Here is a 16,193-nt window from a genome sequence, read left to right on the forward strand (position 1 = left end):
CCACAACCTGAAACTTTTTGAGGTCCACAAGTGGAAAATTCTGTACCATGAAACTTTGTTTCCTGAACAAATTATTTAAAATATTATATAAAATTACTTTCAGCTATATGTATAAAGTGTTTGTGAAACAGAATGAATTTTGTGTTTAGATTTGGGTTCCATCCCCAAGCCGTGTATTTGCAAATATTACAAAATCCCCCCCAAAAAAAATCAAAATCCAAATACAAAACGTTCTGGTCCCAAGCATTTCTGGTAAGGGACACTCCACTTCTGTGTGAATTAGAAACTGCATCCCCATAGGCAGATTCAAGAGAGGTCCCATTTCTGGGAAAGCCAACACCAGGGTGAGGGCCCACCACTAGGCCCAAGGTTAGGTGTGTTCTGGGTACATCTCAGTCCCCACTGCCAGCCAGATGCCTCTGTGCCATTCATACCAAACCCAGCAGGGCACCCAGTAAGACTGATGGGGCTGGGATTGGAACTGAGGTTCTACTATGTCAAGAGCAGGTGCTTCAAGGGCTTTTCTCTTCTTTCTCTTGAAAAGGGCCAGATTGTTGGCATCTTTTCAAAGTATCCTTTCAACTCTTTCCAAACATGTGTCTGTTTTGCCTGTTTGGTGTCACAAAGCATGCAAGGTTACCCTGCCTGTGAGCTAACAAGTTAACCTGACAGCTTCATAGACGTTGGCAGAAGACTCAAGCCTCCTGGGTCCAAGACAAAGGATTTTACTACTCACAGCAATTTTTCATTTTTATTTTTATTTTTATTGGTACTGGGGATTTAGCCTGGGGGCACTTTACCACTGAGCCACAAGCCCAATTCTTTTGGGTTTTTATTTTTTTTAATATTTATTTTTTAGGTGTAGATGGACACAACACAATGCCTTTATTTTTATGTGGTGCTGAGATGGAACCCAGGTCCTGCCCGTGCTAGGCGAGTGCTCTACCGCTGAGCCACAATCCTAGCCCTGGGTTTTCGTTTTAATACAAGGTCTCCCTAAGTTCCTTAGAGCTTTGCTAAATTGCTGAGACTGGCTTCAAATTTGTGATCCTCCTGCCTCAGCCTCTGGATCCACTGGGATTACTGGCCACTGCATCCAGCCAGCAAATATTTTCTTGCACTGGTTTCCCAGCTCAAGTTTCCATGGGGTGATGCAGTTAGAGGCAGATTACCCACAGCGCACACAGGGAGCAGTGTTATAGAGAAGAGCCCTGAGTTAAGGAAATCTGAACCTTTTATAATTTTCTAGAGGGAAATGCTCTGCTCTTGCCTTCTTCCAGAGCTGTTCCCTATACAACGAGATGGCTGGGAACAAAGACAGCTCCTCTGTGTGCAAGATGTGCAGAAAAGCAAGAGACCCTGAAAACTTGTCTCCAATGCTGGACATGGTGTCTCAGCTGCTCAGGAGGCTGAGGCAGGAGAATCACAAGTTTAGCAACTTAGTGAGAGGCTGTGTCAAAACAAAAATATAAAAAGGACTGGGAATGTATCTCAGTGGTAAATCTCTAGTAACCCCCACCCAAAAAAAAATAAAGAGAAAGAGAGAATTGTCTCACAGCAATTGGCTAAGAATGTTTTCTTTAATTTTACCTAGTTTTATTTTCATACATCTAACCTGACAGTTTCATGGACATTGCATGCCAAATATTTACAAAATTGGAGGGGGAAGGTGAATTTTAGGCCTCCTGACAGTTTGACAGTCACTGAACCACACTGTCTTCCTGGAAATTCCCAAGCAACTGCAGCCACTCAGGCCACAGACTTGTCTTCATTGACAGGGACAAATTCAATTTCTGTTCCAGTCTGCTTCTCAGTAACTGAATCATAAAGATGCTTGACATGAAGACACACAAAGCTCTTTTCATGAACACTGGCTACTTTAATCCTTGCCGCAACCCTTGGGAAAGGGAACTTATGGTGCCAGCTTTACTTGTAAGGGACTCTGAGGCCCAGAGAGGGGTTATGACTTGCCTAAGATCACACAGCAAGAAAGTGACAGTACTAAGATTTGAACCAGGGAATTCCCTGTAGCATCCCCTTGCCCACAAGAGAGGTCACAGGCAGCTCTCTCACCCAGGAGCCTTCTCTACCAGGCCATTGTCCCTTAGGCCTTCTCATGCCCTGCAGACATGGGGACTTGACTCAGCCTTGGAGAGCTGGGTGAGAGTAAGGTGAAGGTGGTCTGAGCAGGTGGGGCCAGAGCAGGCCGAGGGGATCCCACCTCACTGAGCTCACAGGGCAGGAGTGAGTGCCGAGGGTACCCACTGAACCCCAGGAGGAGAAAGGGGCAAGGCACTGGCTTCTCCCATTCAGTGTGGCCCCCCCTTGGCAGGAGGTTCCTCTGAAACATGGGGGGGCCTCAGCAGGGCACCTGCCTGCATCGCCCTCCTCCCCTCCAGGTGCTAGCTCCCGCTGGGACCTGGTCCCTGCAGGGCTCTGCACCGCTCCCTCCAGATGAGGTTGGTGGCCTCCCCTCCTCTACTCCTTGCTTTCTGGTCATGGGGCACACGTGGCCTAGCCTGGAGGAGTCCCCAGGCTTGTCAGGACACAGCTACTGACCCCAAGAAGGCAGTGTGTTCAGTCCTGGGCCAGGGATGTCCCAGGGACAGAGAGAGCCGCAAGCAGGGGATAACCTTGGATGGGCCTTGAAGGATGCGTAGGAGTTCCTCAGGCAGAGAAGTGAGGCCGTTCTGGACAAGGGCCAGTGGAGTACATGTGACAGAGGCCTCCCTGCCCTCTCTGCCCGAGCCCTGCTGGCCTCCTGTCACCTCCTCTTACATAGTGTTTCTCAAACTATCTGCAGTGAAGGATCACCTGGTTTTTTTTTTTTTTTGAACCCAGGGGTGCTTAACCACTGAGCCACATCCCCAGCTCCTCCCCCCGTTTTTTTTAAAGAGAGAAAGAGAGAACTTTTTAATATTTATTTTTTAGTTTTTTTCCATGAACACAACTTCTTTATTTTATTTTATTTTTATGTGGTGCTGAGGATCCAGCCCAGCACCCCTCGCATGCCAAGCGAGCACGTTACCGCTTGAGCCACATCCCAGCCCCTCCTCCCCTTTTTTTGATAGATAGGCTCTCACTAAATTGCCCAGCACCTGGTCATTTGCTAAGGCTGGCCTTGTACTTGTCATCCTCCTCCCCCAGCCTCCCAAATCGCTGGGATTAGAGGCACGGACCACCACACCTGGCTGACTTTTAAAAAAGAAAAGGAAAAAAATCTGTCAAAGACCAATATTTTTGTGAAACACCAATGAGTTATTAGAAAAATGAACCAAGGGGCTGGGGATGTGGCTCAAGCAGTAGCGCGCTCGCCTGGCATGCGTGCGGCCCGGGTTCGATCCTCAGCACCACATACCAACAAAGATGTTGTGTCCACCGAGAACTGAAAAATAAGTATTAAAAATTCTCTCTCTCTCTCTCTCTCTCTCTCTCTCTCTTAAAAAAAAAAAAATGAACCAAAACAAAGACAGACATGCCAAACGTAAGCCAGTGTTCTCTTGAGTCCACAAATATACAGCTGCTCTGTCGAGTGGCTGTAAAGCTTTCTAAGAAGCCGTCTCGTGTTCTGTAATCATTTTATGAGAGACGTAGTGGGCAGCTTGAACCCGCGCTTGTCACAGGACACACTCGGAGCAGCCTGCTGCAGCACACCGTGTTTCTTTCTCCTCACCTCCAGCGCATGGCACACGCTGTACCCTTGGCTCGGAATGTCCTTTCTGGGACATTGCTGCCTGATCTGTGCTCCTCTGTCAGAGCTTGGCTCCAACAAAACCCCCCAGCAGCCTTTCCTAATCCACACCCAGCTCCAGACAAAGTCGGCCCCCCACCATGAGTGATCTGGGCATCCATGTGTCACTGCCGGTGTCCCCTGTTCTGGGTGCCTATGTGTCACCGCCTGTGTCTCTGTCTGTAGAGGACGCTGGGGGCTCAAGTCGTCTTGTTCATCTCTGTACGTGACTCAGTGTAAACCTGTGCTGAGCCTGAAGAGGGGGGCAGGGGCGGATCACATGCCAGGCTCAGGAGGAGGGACACCATATGTGGGCAGTGGGGAGCCACGGAAAGCTACCTGGCAGGGAGAGACCCTTGTCAAAGCTAGTTTCAGAGGCCGTGAAGGCACAGAGTGAGGCTGGGAGCTCCCATTGGCCCCCTGGAACAGTGACCGTGGCACTGGTGTTCAGAAGCCCTTGCTGTGTGCCCAGCTGGGCTCAGCTCAGCACAGAGTCCCCACTCCTTACACAGCCCTACTGCCCCTTCTCACAGCAGAGGACACCTATGCAGGGCTCTCCAGCTGTGCGCCACAGAGCCTGGGGGTGCTGGGCAACCCCCCAGGGCCAGAGTGGGGTTGTGAGGGAGCAGAGAGGTCTCAGGGCCCTACCACGCCTCCCAGCAGGGGTGCCCACCCCCTTTTCTGTTTTAGAGCTTAGGTTCTCCTCAGAGAAAAATTCCCTGGCTTAAAAGAGTTTGAACACCCCTGGGAAAGTGGGAGTAAAACTTCCACTTTGGGAATAGCTGGCCTGGGCCAGACAGGCGCACTGGCCTCCCCAGGCCCTGAGAGAGGCTGCGGACGGGAGGGAGCCGTGTGGGAGGTGGGCCACAGGAACTGCCCTTCCCAAGAAGCCAGGGAGGGCTGATTTCCCAGCCAGTCCCTCGTGCCAAGGTTTCCCTGACCCTCTTGCTGGCATCTTGGCCATGGCGAGGGGTGGGGGGGGGTGTCGTATCCTGAGGGGGGGGGCAGCTGCAGAGCAAACCCTGGGCTGGGCCAGAAGGCCAGGCACTGCTCCCAGCCCTGCTGTGGGCCTGTTGTGCAAGCCCCTCACCCCGAGCCCCTGTTTCCCTGTGGGAACCCAAGACAGGAGCAGCAGAGCATGATGGGAAACGCTCGGGTTTATTCTAACCTGGACCCTTGGCCTGGCCCCACTGTTGTCACCTGCTGGCCGTGGGCAAGTCACTTCACCTCCCTGGGGATAAACACTGGCCATCCTTTGGGTTTGGTTGGGTCACTAGAAGCAGGCCTGGGAACCAGAGATTTGTATGCAAGGGACATACTATGAAGGTGTTCTCCAGAGAGGCTAAAGGGGCAGAAGCAGGGGGGAGGGGAGACCTCCAGAAGGGTGTGGCCCAGGACAGGAGCCAGCCTCAGCCAGGTTCCCAGGGGAACACCGGGTGGGAGTGGCAACTCCAGTTCTCCCCTCTGGGCCAAGGAAGCTGGGATGCCACACTCCTCAGTCACGCCTCAGAGCCACCCCCAAGGTGCCCTAGCACTTTGGGAGCTTAGTGGATCCTTGAAAAGAATCACAGATATATTTGCTTAAAAGAAAGGCACACCAGGATGGTTAGCTGGTGTGGGGTGCAGTCGGAGAGGAGGAATAACCACTATGCTCAGCAGCACAGTAGGAAGACTGTGGCTGACAGCAATGAATTGTATATTTCAAAATAGCCACAGGAGAGAATTTTGAATATTCCAATATATACCAGCACAAAGAAATTGGTAAATGTCTGCTGCGATGGCTCTGCCAATTACCCTGATTTGATCATTACACAGCATATACATGTATTACAAGGTCACACCGTACCGCGTCAATACGTACCATGATCATGTGTAAACAAAAAATAGACTTAATGCCAGGTGCAATGGCCCACACCTGTAACCCCAGCAGCTTGGGAGGCTGAGGTAGGAGGATTGCAAGGGGCCAGCCTTGGCAACTTAGCAAGTTCCTGTCTTAAAATAAAAAATAAAAACAACTAGAGGTGGGGTTGTGGCTCCGGTGGCAGAGTACTTGCCTAGTATGTGTGAGGCATTGGGTTCAATCCCCAGCACCACATAAAAATAAACAAATAAATAAAGGTATTGTGTCCATCTACCAAAAAAAAAAAAAAAAAAAAAAAAAACTGGAGATGTATCTCCAGGATAGGGCATCCCTGGGTTCAGTTCCCAGTGAAAATAAATAAAATTTTTAAAAATATTTTTTTAGTTGTAGATGGACACAATGCTGTTACTTTACTTATTTATTTTTATGTGGTGTTGAAGAAAGAACCCAGGGCCTCACGCTTGGCAAGTGTTCTACCACTGAGCCACAACCCCAGCCCACAAATGCATAAATTTTTAAAAATTTTAAAAGGAAGCCCATGGAAGCCAGGGGTGGGTACAGGAAATAGGGACCCGGGAGATCCAGACAAGCCCCAGTGTCCTCTCTACACCCCGTGGGGTTGCTACCAGGACTAAGTGACAGAACTCACTAAGCCCCTAGCCTGGCAAGTGATGGGAGCTCACAAGGGAGGATCTGCAGCCCCTGGGACCGTGGGCAGACTGGACTAGTGGGTGCGCGGGCCCAGGCTGACCCTCTGAGGCTGCGGGTTCCGAGGTTCCTCACTGGGCCTTGCGGAACCCTTCCCCTTCCCCTGCAGCTGCAGTCTATGGTGGATCTCCTGGAGGGCGCTCTGTACAGCATGGACCTGATGAAAGTGCACGCCTATGTCCACAAGGTGGCCTCCCAGATGGACACACTGGAAGAGGTAAGGACCGGCTCCTGCCAGGGCCAGGCTAGTGCAGTGCTGGGGGCTCAGGGCAGGGTCCACCTGGGCAATTCTGGCTTGATCCTGGGGGGCTTTGGGATCTGGACTCCAGGAGGGATTTGGAGGAGGGAGGCGTAGCCCACGGGGTCCAGCCTTTGGAGAAGAGGTCTGATTGCAGCTCCAGGGCCTATAGGGAGCTGGAAGCTTGGATGGGGAAACCAAGGCACCTGCTGTTGTAGGAGAGAGGTGCACAGGGACTGGCACTTGCAGTTGCCCCCAGTGAGCCAAGGTCAGGCTCAGGCCCCATGCTGCATAGCTCTGAGGGAATCACTCACAGAAGTGGCCAGGTCGGTGGTGCCTGCTGGATGGACACAATATGGCAGGTCTGGCTAAGCTGGCTGGGGCTGGACTCAGGACAGTATGACTGTCCCAGAACCATCCGTGGGGAGACCGAAGTGCTAACTATCCTGCCTGTTCAGGGTAAATCTGCTGTAGGGCTGGGCAGACAGCCAGGACTGCCCTCTGGGGACAGGGAGAGCCTTAGATGAGCGTGGGGGTCCAGGCTGCAGGCTCAAGGGTTGCTGGCCTCTCTGCTGGCATAGCCTGGCCTCCTCCCATTTCCTGCATCCGGTCTCTGCTGAGCCACTGGGTGTCTGGGAGCCTGTAGCTGCCAGGAGCAGGCGTGGGGGCTTCCTTTCCCAGCTTCCTTTACAGAGAGAGAGGGCACCTGGGCATCCTGTGCCCCAGAGTGGGAGATTAACCCCTTAGCCTAAAGCTTTGGTCACAGTGGCTTTAATGATTCAAAAAGTGTTTGATGAGGTCCACTGTTGGCCAAGCCCAGGCCTGCGTGGGGGAGAGCTCACACTTGTTGAATTTGTTCTGTGCACCTGTATTTCCTGGGTACCTGGCACAATCCAGGCTCTGCTGGTGCCAGCTCTGAGGCTCTCCTCCTTTGACCTTTCCTCTTGTAATCTCAGGAAATACTCACCCGCTACACGTAACTGAGCCAGATGATCTGGAAGGTAATCTGCAGAGCCTGGAACAAATCAGAAATGATTTCCACAGCCACAGAGAAATGATTGTTTAATTGTCTTCTGTTTTGCATTATCAGTGCTATGTTTTTGTTAACCGTGGTTTGCTAAGTGATAAACCTATGGGACAAAAAACAGCTCTTTGCTATCTCTGGGAGGGAGTGGAGAGAACAGTCTTTCTCAGGAGAAGCTGGCTCCCTCTGCCAAAGGGAGGACGCAGCCAGGGTGGCAGGTAGCAATGTGGGGTCCCGGCTTTCCTCTGTTCTCCTCCACCAGTGGTTCTCAGCCAGGTGTGATTTTGCCCCCCTCAGCCAGCAATATCTGGAGACATCTTGGGTTGCCAAGATGCCACTGGCTTTTCGTGGGTAGAGGCCAGAGATGCTGCTAAATACCCTGCAATGTGCAGGACTGTCCCCAGCAACAAACGGCCACCTGGCAAATGTCAATAGTGCTGACTATTGTGGAGAAGTCTGCCTGACACTTTTCAACTTCTGCCTTAACTGTCATCACAGTTTAAAATGCACGTGCCCCCAACCTAGATGCCCATCAATAGATTTATGGGTAAAGAAACTGTGGTTTATATACACAATGGAATATTACTCAGCATTAAAAGTGAATTAAAATTACGGCATTTGTAGGTAAATGGAAGGAGATGGAGAATATTATGCCAAGTGAAGTAAGCCAATCCCCAAAAACCTAAAGGCCGAGTGTTTTCTCAGATTAGTGGTTGTTAATCTATGATGGGGGGTGGGTGGGGGGATGGGAAGAATGAAGGAACTTTGGGTGGGGCAAAGGGGAGGGTGAGAAGGGGTTATCGGGAAAAGATGGTGAATGATGGAAAGATGGTGGAATGAGATGGTCATCATTACCCTGGTACATGTATGATTGCAGGAATGGTGGGTCTCTACGTCATGTACAATCAGAGAATTGAAATGTTGCGCTCCATATGTGTGTGCGGTGAATTGAAATGCATTCTGCTAGAGTACAACTAAGTAGAACAAATTTTAAAAATTAAAAAAAAAAAAAGAAATCAGGACCTTAAAAATATAAAATAAAATATAACAAAATGCATGTTCCTGTTCCTTAGCTTTTCTGGTCCTCACAGTGACCCTGCATCTTAATGGGGATCCCCATTTCACAGGCAAGGAAGCTGAGACTCAGAGAAATCCTCACTCACCCAAAGTTACCCGGTCCACAAAATGGAGAGGAAGGATTTGAACCCACGTGTATCAATCTCCAGCCTCCCCCTGGTTGGTGCCTAAATCTGAGTCCCCCAGGGCTGACTGGACGTGAACCACTTTAAGGTTCTAGAATGGTTTCTGAGTGAAATTTGAAATGAAACTCAGATGCTCCTTGGCTTCTCAGCAAAGTGCTCCCTGGAGCTAACTCTGCTCTCTCCTGCCTCAGCTCAGAAGTAGTTTCTGACGTATCCAGGCCTGTTGGAGTCTTGGGGATCTTACCGGCCCACCCAGCTTCCCTGAGTGCTGTGCAGGGGGCAAGGCCAACCTAGGCAGCAGCCCAGGCAGCAGGATCCTGCGGTTACGGAGGACTCAGAGTGAGGAGCATCTTGGTTCTGAGCAGTCGTTGCAGCAGGATTTAGAACCAGGGGTAGACTCCGGATGGGCTGGGAGCTGCTAAAGTTAGCCTGGGCAGCAGGGTCCCAGCAGGAGGAGAGGCAGGGCTCAGGGCTGTGGGAGGACCCCTGGGCCCAGGAGAGGGGTCCAAGGCCAGAGACTGCCCCACAGCAGAGCCCCAGACAGTCTACTCCAGCTACATTGTTTAAATATGTTATAAAAAGAAGGTGTTTATGGGCTGGGACTGTAACTCAGGTAAAGCATTTGCCTAGCTTGTTGGAGGCCTGGGTTCCAGCCGAGTACCAAGAAAAAGAAGAAGAAAGGCATATATTTATGTATTACTTGTAATGTTAAAAAATACTTTTAAAATAGCAAAAGGTCAAAAGCAACTTAAGTGACCGTCCCTAAGGGCTAACTAAATTCTGACTGTGCATACAATGGTACAATGAGTGGCCATTAAAAGGAACAGGGAAGCCAGTTGCCCTGGCGCCAGCCTGTAATCCCAGCAGCTGGGGAGGCTGAGGCAGGAGGATCATGAGTTCAAAGTCATTCTCAGAAAAAGTGAGGCACTAAGCAACTCAGTGAGACCCTGTCTCTAAATAAAATACAAAATAGGGCTGGGGTTGTAGCTCAGTGGTAGAGCACTTGCCTCGCATGCATAAGGCACTAGGTTCGATCCTCAGCACCACATAAAAATAAATAAATAAAATAAAGATATTGTGTTTGTCCACAAATAAAAAAATATATTTAAAAAAATACAAAATAGGGCTGAGGATGTGGGTCAAGTGGTAGCACACTCGCCTGGCATGTGCGAGGCACTGGGTTCGATCCTCAGCACCCACATATAAATAAAGATATTGTGTTCACCTAAGACTAAAATAAAAAATGAATATTGAAAAAAGCTAAATCTTTTTAAAAATTACGAAATAGGGCTGGGGATGTGGCTCAGTGGTCTAGTGCCCTTGAGTTCAATCCTTGATACAGAAAAAAAATAAAAACAGCGAGCACTATATAGCTATATAGACAGATATGGAACAGTTCTCAAAATAGGCTGTTAAATGAAAAAGAAAAGTATTGAAAAGATATATGTGTATATGCTTTTTTGGGGGTACTGGGGATTAAACCCAGAGATACCCTAGCACTGAACTGCATCCCAGCTCTTTTTATTTCTTATTTTGAGACAGGGTCTCGCTAAGTTGCTGAGGCTGGCCTCATGATCCTCCTGTCTCAGCCTCCCAAGTCCTTGGGATTACAGAGATGCCCAGAGCCTGGCTGTACATATACATTTGTCCCTGTCACTGTACAGACTCTTTAGAAGGACATGCAAGAAATGCATAACGATGGTTAGCACTGAGAAATAAACAAGGCTGAGAGAAGATATATATTTTAGACTCATTTACTTATATCTTTTTAATTCAGTACCATAAACGTGTATTATCTATATTTTCATTCCTTCACTTGTTAAATTTAAAACATGAATAGCCACCAGGCCTCCTAATCCATGCTTTGTTCCACCTGGGTTTTCCCGGTCTCATCCCTGCTGGGGCCCTATCCCCTGCCCCAGGAGACTGGGCAGCAGGGCTGCATGGCCAAGCTGGGGCATCCCTCTGGGATGGGGACTCTGAGAAAGCGGGCCAAGGAGTGACCTTCATCCTGCCCCACAGAGCATCAAGGCCAACCTGAGCCAGGAGAACGAGGTGGTGAAGGAGAGCGTGCGCCATCTCACGGAGCAGCTCAAGAGCTACGAGAACCACTCGGACATCATGATGAGCATCAAGAAAGAGCTGTCCAGCCTGGGCCTCCAGCTGCTGCAGCGGGACGCAGCTGCTGTCCCTGCCGCTGCCTCCGCCACGGGCCCGGGTAGCAAGGTTCAGGTAAGGCTCCAGCTCTGACCACAGGCCAGAAGGTGACAGGAATTGGTGATGGGGACACAGGGACTTAGCCCTCAGGGCCAGCTTCGGGTAGGCTTGGGGCTGTGGGACAGGCTGGAGGACAGGCTGGAGGGTCCACGGCAGGCAGGCAGGCGAGGGTGGGGGGCTGCTCTGGGCCCGCTGGGGCAGATGTGCAGATTTGGCCAACGGGCCGGTCAGGTGTTTGGTAATATTCTTATTTCCAAACTAGTAGGGATAGAGTTGTGGACTAACACTCCCCATCTGGCCTCAAGAGACCAGGTCAGCTCTCCTGCAAAACTGCCTTGAGCCACCCCAGCTCTGGCCAGGTTCCTGGCCGGGTTGTGCCTCTTCAGTGGGATGCGGGCAATGCCTCTGTAGAGTGACCCTGTAGAAAGACACCAGTTCCTCCACCCGTCCCATCTTCAAGCTCAGCACAGAGTGCTAACGTGTCTCAGTGCAGATTTGAGGAAGGTCCACCCTGCAGGCATACTGCAAAATAAAGTCCTTGCACTGGACAGGTCAATTACAAAGAGAGGCGCCTTTGGGTGGATAAATTGAGCAATGTCCTTCCTATGATGGACACGTGTCCGGGCCCCTCAGTCAGTTGCCCGCCTGCCTGGGGGCAGGACACAGCCCGGTGACCTTGGTTTTTGGTGAGCAGCAGAAGCCACCTGACATTGCTGGAATTTCTGCTCTGAACCTGACTTTCTCATAGATGTTATCCATTAATTCCAGAGCCACCTTGGAGGAGGGTTGGCCCTGGCTGTTTGACTGACGAGAATGCAGGGAGAGTGGTCACGCAGAGAGCGGGTGGCTGCGTGACTGCCAAGCCCCAGCCCTTCCTCGCCACCCCTCAGCCTCCTGTGCTGACATTGTGATAGTGGGGCCATTTGTAACTGCAGCTGGACCGCCTGAGTACTGAGAAGGCACAGAGGAAGCCTGTGCCTTGGCCCAGTGCTGGCTTCCTGCTCTTTCCAGTGCCAGCTCCGCAGGTGCAAATGAGTGCTGTTTTGGCAACCGCACAGAGGCAACCCGATGCTGTGCTCGCCATATCTGCCGGAGCTTCTGCCTAACAATGGGTGATGTCACAGGTCCTGTGTTCTTGTGCCAAGCCGGCATCAGAGGCATTTGAATAGGAAGTGAAAATAACAAAATCACAGACATTAGAAGTGGCACGTCCTGGGGTAGTGGAAACAACTGCACCAGTTTGCCTGGGACTGAAGGGTTTCACAGGATGCAGGGCCTTCATTGATAAAACTGGGAGTTCTGGACACATTAGGAGTAGTTGGTCACCCTGCACAGGGACCCAAGAACCTCTCGCCTGCCCACACACTAAGACCAGTAAGAGAGGCCAACCTGGGAAGCAGGCAGGTGAGGCTGCCTCTGAGGAGCCAGTCTTATCTACCCCCAGGCGAAGAGAGGACAGAAATTGGGAAGAATGGGACAGGAATCTAACCTCTCAGGTTGGATCTCAAGTCTGCAAGGGAACTAGAGGAGCTTCAAGGAGAAACGGAGGCAAACCAGTCATGGGTGTCCATTGTAGGAGGGAAGGAACGCAATGCCTTATGAACACCTGGGATGAAGGGTTTGAAACAACATGACCATCCCCAGCCCCCACATGCTGTGCTCTCCTGACCCCCACAACATTCTCTCTACTGTTTCCCAAGCCTGAGACTTCCCTTCTCGCCCAGGACACGGCTGGAGGGAAAGGCAAGGATACCAACAAATATGGCGGCATGCAGAAGAGCTTTGCAGACAGGGGCCTCCCAAAAGTGCCTAAGGAGAAGCTGCTGAAGGTGGAGAAGCTGAGGAAGGAGAGCAGCAAGGGCAGACTCCCCCAGCCCACAGCCAAGCCCCGAGCTCTGGCCCAGCAACAGGCCGTGATCCGGGGTTTCACCTACTACAAGGCAGGCAGGCAGGAGGGGACTGAGGCCATAGCTGGTGAGTTGGAAGGGAGGAGGAACTTTGGGGAGTGGGTCCTTGCTGAGAGACGGCCTCCTTCAGGGATCCTCCTGTTCTTCTCTGCACCCAGATGGCCCCAGATTCCAGCTCCATCCCTTGCTTACCTGTGGCTCCCCTTTGTTCATCCACACGGGGCCTAATACCCTCTCAGGGGGTTGTTGGGAATAAAATGATAGGCCCCTGAGGGGTGTCCTAATCCTACTCCCCCTTTCTGGGTCCTGCTGACCACTTTGTCCAGTGAAACCCTCTGTGGGGCCCATGTCCAAGCAGGGAGGGAGGTGGGACAGTCAGGTTCCTGTTTCCTTCAACACCCCCTTGTTTTTTGGCCTCTCAGAGCTCAGGGCTTTCTTCCCCCAAACCCTGGTGCCAGCTGCTGTCCATGATCCCTGCCATGTCGGCCTGGCCACAGCACAGGACCCCTGACCCTGGCTGGGCCACTGCCCAGGAACAGCTGCAGGCATCTGACTCTACCAGCAAGGCCCGTGGGAAATGGGCCCTGGGAGGCTGCCGAGGCCAGGTCCCCTGCAGCTGCCCCTGACTAGAGGGACTGTGCCCTGGAATTGAGTCTAGGACATGAAAGAATTGGTACAAAGTGCTCGACACTGAGAAAAGGGAGGAACCTCGTGTTTGGAAGCACACATTTGCCAGGACCTGTATAAACATTTTACATATATTTTTCCTCTAACCAGCACAGTAGCCTATGCTGGTGGGCCTCGCGGTGCTCTTTTCACACAGGTGGAAACTGAGGCCTCCAAGGCAGGAAGACTTACCCATGAAAACTGTCCCACAGTGGGGGCCGTGGAGCTGGGCCTGGGGCCTGCCCGCTGGCCAGGAAGACCTCCCGCCTCCCACTTCAGAAACTTTCACTTCCCCGTGTGGGGGGACCTTTAGGAGGCCGCTCCTTCCCTGGCCCGTGGCTCTGCAGCTGCCTGGGGGGCCTGGGGTGAGCGGGAGTCTTCTCTCTGCAGACAATGCCCTCAAGGGCACTTCCTGGTTGGAGCAGCTGCCAGCCAAGGTGGAGGGCAGACCCCCCGAGGGCAACTCTGCAGAGCTGGAGCGGGACAAGGCTGGACCAAGGGCCTCAGAGGGAGTCAACCTGGGCCCCGACACCTCCACCTCATACCCTGCCACCACCACCAGCCCAGCCCCCACCACCAGACCCCTGCCCACGGAGCCACCTTCACGCCCAGAAGCCTCTCGCCAAGGTGAGTAAACCTCGTGGGGATCAGCGGACTACAGCCCGTGGCCAAATCCAGCTCCCGGCCTGTTTGTTGGGCCTTCAAACTGAGAAAGGTTTTTACATTTTTAAAGAGTTATTAGAGCTGGTGAGACATCGTACTCCTGTGATACCAGGGACTTGGAGCTGAGGCAGGAGCATCCCAAGTTCCAGACCAGTCAGGGCAACTTCATGAGCCCCGTCTTCAAAAATAAACGAATACCTACGTAGACAGGGCTGGGGGTGTAGCTCAGGGGTACAGTGCCCTGGGTTCAATCCCCAGTACTGGGGGGGGGGATAATCCAGCATCTATTTTCATTTCTCGGTTTGGCGATGCTGTCTGTCTGTTGTTTCTGCCCTGCTGGGAACTGAACCCAGGACCTCAAGCGCCCAGCCAGTGCTCTGCCACTGAGTCGTACCTCCAGCCCTCTCTGGCTGTTTTTATGTCCGCACATACTTTTGACTTATGTCGCAGAGTAGAAATCGTCAGGGAACCCTGGATCTCGTCCCTGCTTGGTCTGGTGCTTGCGCTGGCAGGCCTCTCTCTTGAAGATGCTCCAGCATCGTGGACGACAGCTGCCTCACGGTGCTACTTCTAGAGCACTGACACTGTGGGGAGGTCACACAAAGTAAAGGGCACAGCTGTCTGGTGGCCTGACAAGACCCAGAAACCACACCACTAACAGGCTACTTGATGAGGTGAGAGATTGCTCGGTGGAAAGAGAAAACAGAATGCAAACTGTGTGCTCAGGAGAATCAGGTCGTGAGGTACGTCCGCAAGGCTTACACGCAAAGGAAAAAAGAAAAGGAAGGAAATATGGCATGGTTAATAATTATCTGGATAATGAAATTTCTTTTTAGGACTTTATTTTCTTTAAGGATTCTTAATTTGTAAAAATTTTAATGGACAAATAAAAACTGTATATAGGTATGGTGTACAACATGATGTCTGGGTACAGGTACACATACAGAATGGTAGATCAGACTAGTCATCATGTGTCGGATCTCACATACCAGTTTTTGTGTTTAGAACACTTATAATCTACTCTCTGAGCAATTTCCAAATACCCAGTGTACCAAACTCATTCCTTCATCTACTAAACTGAATCTTTTGAGCACCACTTCCCCATCCCCTGCCCGCTGGTCATCACCATTCCACTCTCTGCTTCTGCGAAGTCGACTTTTCTAGATTCCACCTATAATAGATGTAAGGAATTTTGAGTCCTATTTACTTTCTCCATTCTCCTTTTCTGAATGTTCCATGTTTTATTTGTTTGTTTGTTTGTTTGTTTTTTGGGTACCAGGGTTTGAACCCAGGGGCACTTAACCACTGAGCCACATCCCCAGCCCTTTTTATTTTTTATTTAGAGACAGGGTCTCACTGAGTTGCTTAGGGCCTCACTAAGTTGCTGAGGCTGGCTTTGAACTCACAATCCCCCTGTCTCAGCCTCCTAAGATGCTGGGATTACAGGCGTGTGCCACCGTGCCCAGCAATGTTCCATGACCAGGTTCCAATGACCAGGCATTGGTAGATCATGGGGAAAGAAAAGATCACAAACAAAACATCAGGAAGGACTTAAGTTAGACCCAGATCTCGATCCCTGGGTCATTGCTCTGGCTTGGAGCCTGTGGGCCTCCGTACCAGATCCTGTACCTTTTGTTTCCCATAGGCAGGGAGGCCAGCTGCGAGGGCACCCTACGGGCTGTGGACCCCCCCGTGAGGCACCACAGCTATGGGCGCCACGAAGGGGCCTGGATGAAGGACCCTGCGGCTCGGGATGACAGGATCTATGTCACCAACTACTACTATGGAAACAGCCTGGTGGAGTTCCGCAACCTGGAGAACTTCAAGCAAGGTCAGGGACCAGGATGTGGGAGGGGGCAAGGTGTGGCAGCCTGGGGACAGCCCCTGGAAACTTGGCCCTCCTTTACCTTGTGATTTCCTGTGGTCCAGCCAGGTCTAGCTCCCCATCACCAGCTCCCCCAAGGAAAGGAGTCTGGG

The 16,193-nt window shown here is 51.5% G+C and overlaps 1 protein-coding gene across 1 annotated transcript in view; it reads left to right on the forward strand.

Moving 5' to 3' along the window:
* The window catches only part of Olfml2a (olfactomedin like 2A), a 31,615-nt gene that overhangs the window by 9,898 nt on the left and 5,524 nt on the right, over nt 1-16,193 (forward strand). The window contains exons 3-7 of the mRNA XM_021723531.3: nt 6,409-6,516; nt 10,786-10,995; nt 12,705-12,954; nt 13,944-14,180; nt 15,862-16,047. Of these exons, the coding sequence (XP_021579206.1) occupies nt 6,409-6,516; nt 10,786-10,995; nt 12,705-12,954; nt 13,944-14,180; nt 15,862-16,047 (991 nt within the window). The remainder of the gene's footprint in view (nt 1-6,408; nt 6,517-10,785; nt 10,996-12,704; nt 12,955-13,943; nt 14,181-15,861; nt 16,048-16,193) is intronic.

The sequence above is a fragment of the Ictidomys tridecemlineatus genome, chromosome 4, assembly GCF_052094955.1.
Source record: "Ictidomys tridecemlineatus isolate mIctTri1 chromosome 4, mIctTri1.hap1, whole genome shotgun sequence".
Lineage (NCBI taxonomy): Eukaryota > Metazoa > Chordata > Mammalia > Rodentia > Sciuridae > Ictidomys > Ictidomys tridecemlineatus.